Below are 5570 nucleotides of genomic sequence, written 5' to 3'. Positions count from 1 at the left end.
TGAAGTACCTGACCCTCTGGGTGTCTTTGGACTGGCACCTGACTGCTGCTCAGGTTGGAAGAAGGGGGCGTTTAGCATAACTGCCCCTCGAATCAGGCCTTTGGCTTTACACAGCCTTCAGCTCTCTCTGCAGCATCAGAAGCCCCCAGCCACAGCTACCTACCCCAGTCACTCAATACCCTCCACCCCGCCCCACCCTTGGGTGCTATGGCCGCAGCACTCAACTCTGGGTGGCCTGCCCAGGGCACCTCCTCTCACCGAGTAGAGGGGCTTTGCTGCTAAAGGAAGCTTGGAAAACCAAGATGTGACCCTGAAGTGTGGGGACCCTTTGCTAGAGAGGAATGAGGGGCTTTTGCTCTCTGAGCCTTTGTATTTTCTTCAGAGATGTGGGCCCCTGCGTCCGAGGACTCTCACCAGAAAGAACTCAGGGACTTGGGTGAGGATGGCCGCCAGGCAGTCAGCCCTCAGGAAGTGTCAGCCGCTGGCCGGGCTACTTCCTGTCTGCGCCTTGGTTTCCTCCTGGGTGAAGAGGGGTGAAAGTGCCACTGCTCCAGCTCCTGGCCCAGCAGGATGGTGTTTCCCTCCTGCCTCCTACAGTGGAGCCTGCCAGCCTTCTGGGGTCCCTGGGTGAGGGCAAGACCAATGGGTTGTGTTTGGCTTTTAGTGAACAGATGGTGGTTCAAGCCAACCCACAGGTACCTCCGAAGAAAGGCCTGGTAATCTGTTTCTGAAAGGTCACACTCTTAAAACTCTTTGGAGCAGTTCCACTCTGCACACGTGGGGCTGCCCTGGGTCCCTGTCCACTTGACAGCAACCAACAGCTTCTCCTGCCCTCTCTCTCCGGCCCAAGTTCCCGTAACACCCCATGGGGGGCTTACCAGGATCTCCCCACCTCAATCTGCCCCAGAAAGGGTCCAAATGCTGGCCCCCAGAGCCCACAGCCAATGGATGATGACATCCAGCCGCGGGGAGTGTGGTGAGGTGAGGGCGGGGCAGAGAAGGCTGGCAGGAAGTGGCTGGGGTCCTTAGAAGAGATGCTAGCTCTCCCCTAAAACTGTGAGCATTCCCAACCAACAAAGAGGCCTCTAGGTCCCACTGTGTCATCCCCTTGGGCCATTGGCCTTGAATCATTTAAAATAACACAAAGGTGACCAGTTGAAGTCACCTTGCCCCCTCCTCGCCCTCTTTGACCCCAACCCTTGAGGTTCTTCGATCCTGAGCAGCGGGAAGCTGGCTCTTTTGCACCCCGTGTTCAATGCCTGCTCGGTGTGTATTTGACTCGCTCTCCGTGAGGTCAGAGTGCAGGGAGATGCAGTAGGGCCCCCCCCCTTCCACTTCACATCCCAGTGGGGCCGTGGTAACAGGGGATACATGGGAGTTAGTAGGGAAGAGAAGACTCTGGTTAGGGTTGCCGGAGTAAAGGCCCTGTGGTAGGTAGATAAGTGGTGCTGTGTGTGCACATCTGTGTGGGACCACCAGGTCAGGCACAGATCACATGTCCCTCTTAGGCCAGGCTGGCAGCACCTGTGACCCATCAGATGTGGGGGTGGGGTGGGGGAGTGAGGGACAGATGGGCAGCAGCTGCTGCAGGTGTCATCAGTGTAGAATGGGAGGCCATGGAGGGAGGGGCCTGGAAGGGGGAGGAAGGGTCAGGGAGGCGGAGGGAAGCTGTGGGGAGGAGGGGCTTGAGAAGGACTGGCAGCTTGGGGTGCCCCCAGTGGGGCACCATATAGGACCTCTGCCTTTTCCTGACCCCCTTGGCCTTCACAGCCTGGATCCCTGAGAGGCCTGAGCATCCTAGGGATCTACTGCCCCAACTCTGCCTTGTGGCTAGATGGCTCTGGGAAGGAAGCTGGCTTGGCCAATCGCAACCTGGTTGGGTCCTAGTGGCTCTGCTCCCATCCCTCCTCCATCGCAGCTCACCTGGGCCTTGGGCCTGAATGCTGCCCTCTGCCTTCAGCCTGAGGTGCAGGACATAAATAGAGCCCCATCGCTTGCCCCTCCCCGTGAGTGTGTGGCTTCAGAGGGGCAGGGGTCTGGGGCAGGGGTCTGGGGCAGGTGCCTCCCAGCACAGCACTGAGGGAGACCTCAGCCAATGGTCTAGAACAGCAGTTCTCAACCTGTGGTCCAAGACCCCTTTGGGAATCAAAGGACCCTTTCACAGGGATCGCCCAATTTGTAACAGTAGCAAAATGACAGTCATGAAGTAGCCACGAAAATAATTTTATGGTTTGGGGGGTCGCCACAACATGAGCTGTATGAAAGGGTCGCAGCATTCGGAAGGTTGAGAACCAGTACTGTTCTAGAGCCTGGGGGTGGAGGGCAAAGCCTGGTGGGAGTGGGGAAAGGACTCCAGGTGGGTTGAGGGGATGGAGCCCCCTTGAGCGTACAGCAGGCAGAAGCTGGGCAGCCAAAGGGTTGCCTGGGACAGGAGGCCGTAACTCCAGGCAGGCTGCTGGGAGAGCAGGGCTGAGTCAGGGGAAGGTTATTTTCGGATGGGGCCCTGCCAGCCAGGAGGGTGGGCCGCCCATCTGTGGGGGAGGCAGCACTGAGCTGAAAGATGGCAGCGTCCAGAAGGGCCCCAGGATGTCTCCTACTTTCAGCTCCCAGCGGGGGATCCAGGCCCTTGGGGCTAGACACGTGGTGGGGGAGGAGTCCGGAGATGAGGGGTAGAAGCTGAAGAGGAACAGCTTTGGCTCCCAGTTGGGGCCCAGGGTAGGTAGTGCTGTACTGCCCAGTACCCCCCACCCCCACCCCCACCAGGCAGCACTCCCAGCTCATTTAGGGTGGGTGGGTGACTGAGATGGCTCCTCAGGGGACCCTGCCCCACTGGCAAGCATCTTGGGGGTGTTCATGTAACAGGGCCAGGGCCTTGCCCATGAGGAAGGTGGCCTCAAGGAGGGGCTCTGCAGACAGGATCTTGCTGTGTGGAGGAGCTGTGCTGGTTGAGTAGCCTGGAAGGAGGCAATCTTCGGTGAAGAGGGTATTGGGGTTCAGTGGAGGCAGAATGGACCAGTGAGGGGGCAGGGCGTCAGCAAATGAGGTTGAGGGTGGGCCCAGTGAGGGACTGCCTGGGGTCTGAGTGCCCGCCCCTTCCCCCAAGGCTGGCCTTGTACGTCTACGAGTATCTGCTACACGTGGGAGCCCAGAAGTCGGCCCAGACCTTTCTGTCCGAGGTATGTGAGTCCTTCCCTGCCTGCTCCGACCTCCCATTTCTTGGGGGGTTCTGCGGGTGAGGGCCTCTGGCAGACCTCCGTCACCCGTCATCTTCCTCCTACAGATCCGATGGGAGAAGAACATCACGTTGGGGGAGCCCCCAGGGTTCCTGCACTCCTGGTGGTGGTGCGTGTGGGGCAGGACACTGGCAGGGGGGTGCGAGGAGGGCAAGGGGACACTGGCGGGGAGGAACCATGCCCCTTCCTGCTTCACAGTGTGTTCTGGGATCTCTACTGCGCGGCCCCGGACCGGAGAGAAGCCTGCGAGCACTCTAGCGAGGCCAAGGCCTTCCAGGACTATGTGAGTTCTGTGGGGACTTGGGGACGGGTGGGCGGAGGAAGGTGTAGGCCACTCCTGGTGGGTGGGGTGCCGCATAACGCTCCCCTTCCCTGTGGCAGAGAGCAGCCAGGGGCAAGGGAGCTGGAACACTGGTCACAGTTCAGTGACTTCACCTCGCCAGCCTCGGTTTCCCCAAGGGCTAAGCCCCGAGGCTGAGGGAGGCACGGGGCAGTGGCGCATGGCCCTAAGCTTCTCCTCAGTGCTCTGGCCTGGATACCAGGCGCGAGGCCTGGACCCGCTGTTCCTCCTCTGGCCTGGCCTTGGGCGTGGGTTTGCGGCCTCTCGCAAACGCGCCTTCCCTGCTGGGCACCACCCCAACCCTTCCTGGAAACGCAGGCTGTGTGCTCTCCCAGGGCGCCCCCTGCTCCTGAAGATGCCCCCTCCGCCTGCTCTTCCTCCCCCTGCCCGGGGACGCCCCCACGCCTCCCCGGTCCCGCGGGTGTCTCTACGCGGGCTCGGCTCTCTCCCTCGGGGGTGGGGGGCGGGGGGCGGTGTCTCCTGGGCTCTGCTCCTGAGCTCTGCCCTGCGTTGGAGTAAGCGCACTTCCGCGAGTGCGCATTGGTTGTCATGGCAGCGCCAGAGCGTCGGGAAAAGGCGCGGGGACTGGAGACCAAGTCCCCGCGGGGCGCAGGAAGCTTGGCGTGCATCTTGCCGCCTACGGCGTGGTTGGGGGGGCAGGGAGCCCCTCCCCTCCGCCGCCGGTCGGTCAGCCTTCCCGTCTCCACTGCTCCTCGCCGAGGACTGACCTTGGCGTCTCCAGGAAATGCGCCGGCCCAGCCTGTCGCCATGGCAACTTGAGCCCCGGGCTGGGCGCCTCCAGAAAGTGATTAACCTTGGGGGTCCAGCCCGCTCCAGTGGGGCAGGCGTAGGGTTGACCTGGGCCAAAGTGAACCTGCAGGCCCTAAAGTTGAGGGGGACCTGTATTCCCATCAGGTGTCCTGCTACCAACCCCACCAGGAAATTCGCCGGGGCCTGCCCGCCCCTGATCCCCCAGGTACCCCAGCTGCCTAGGCAGGCATCTCTAGGGCGCAGCTGCCCCAGGCCCCCGGGGTGCAGGGTGCCGAAGGGAAGGAAGGCGTGCCTCCCTCCCCAGCGGGCCCCTGAAGAGAGCGCTCTGACCCGTGGGCCTGTGGGAGTTGCCCCTGACGCACCCCAGGCTTAACAGGCTTCCTAGGAGAGGGGCTGGAGGGGCCCTGTTCTAGTAGCTGAAGGGCTCCCCGCCCCCAGCCCTTCTACCCAGCCCCTCAGCTCCCCCCAACCGCGCCGCGGGCTGTGGCTCCTTGGAGACGTGCCTCCCCACACTCTGCACCTCCCCTCTCCCCCTCCCCTAAAGTGCCCCTCAGGCCACTAAGCCTAGCCCGGAACTAAGCGGGAAGTGGCCTGAGGGCCTTTCCCAAACTGCATCTTTGCTGCGCTCCCCGCCCCCTTCCCCGCTGCCGTTAGCTCCAGTCTTCTGTGCTGTGCGCTGAGGGCTTATGCCTCTGCCCAGGTTGACCAGGACGCTGCGAATGCTTCCCTTTTTCCCCAGATGGGGTGGTGATTTGGGGGCTCTTGGGTAGAGGTAAGGACCGCTGGTGGCACAGGGGTCCAACAGCTGACCTAAAGCCGGGTCGTTTACTCCAGGCTAGAGAGATGCAGTGGCCTTCCTTCAAGCGGGCTATTTTTGGGACATTTCTGTGCTGGCCGGAGTCAGAATTTGACTAGGTGGCTATGGATTTGGGTTCTTCTTTGTCTTTGGGGGGAGATCTGTGGACCTAGGCCAAGCTGCCTTGCTAACTGGGGGTGGGTGAGGGGGGACTGGAGGGGTAGTGAGTGCCTACTGAGGGGCCTGCCCTGAAAGCCAGCCTGGACTTCTTTTTGCTTGTTAGAGGAATAGGTTGTCCCTGGAGGGTGCAGGGAGTTAGACTCAGCTGCCAACCAAAACGTTGGGAGGTTGAGCCTACCACGAGGCGCTTCAGAAACAAGGCCTGGGAAACAAGCTCAGCCCCACTGGGGCACGCTTGAGCAGGGGTGCC

The 5570-nt window shown here is 61.6% G+C and overlaps 1 protein-coding gene across 1 annotated transcript in view; it reads left to right on the top strand.

Moving 5' to 3' along the window:
* SSBP4 (single stranded DNA binding protein 4) overlaps nucleotides 1–5570 on the top strand; it is an 18766-nt gene that overhangs the window by 9020 nt on the left and 4176 nt on the right. Inside the window, exons 5-7 of the mRNA XM_045299245.1 lie at nucleotides 3104–3176; nucleotides 3281–3342; nucleotides 3432–3516. Of these exons, the coding sequence (XP_045155180.1) occupies nucleotides 3104–3176; nucleotides 3281–3342; nucleotides 3432–3516 (220 nt within the window). The remainder of the gene's footprint in view (nucleotides 1–3103; nucleotides 3177–3280; nucleotides 3343–3431; nucleotides 3517–5570) is intronic.

Source organism: Echinops telfairi, unplaced genomic scaffold (assembly GCF_000313985.2).
Source record: "Echinops telfairi isolate 266 unplaced genomic scaffold, ASM31398v2 ScPeMD7_7457;HRSCAF=8495, whole genome shotgun sequence".
Classification (NCBI taxonomy): Eukaryota; Metazoa; Chordata; class Mammalia; order Afrosoricida; family Tenrecidae; genus Echinops; species Echinops telfairi.
Note: the sequence above shows the minus strand (reverse complement) of the source record. Positions and strands in the feature narration are given on the sequence as shown.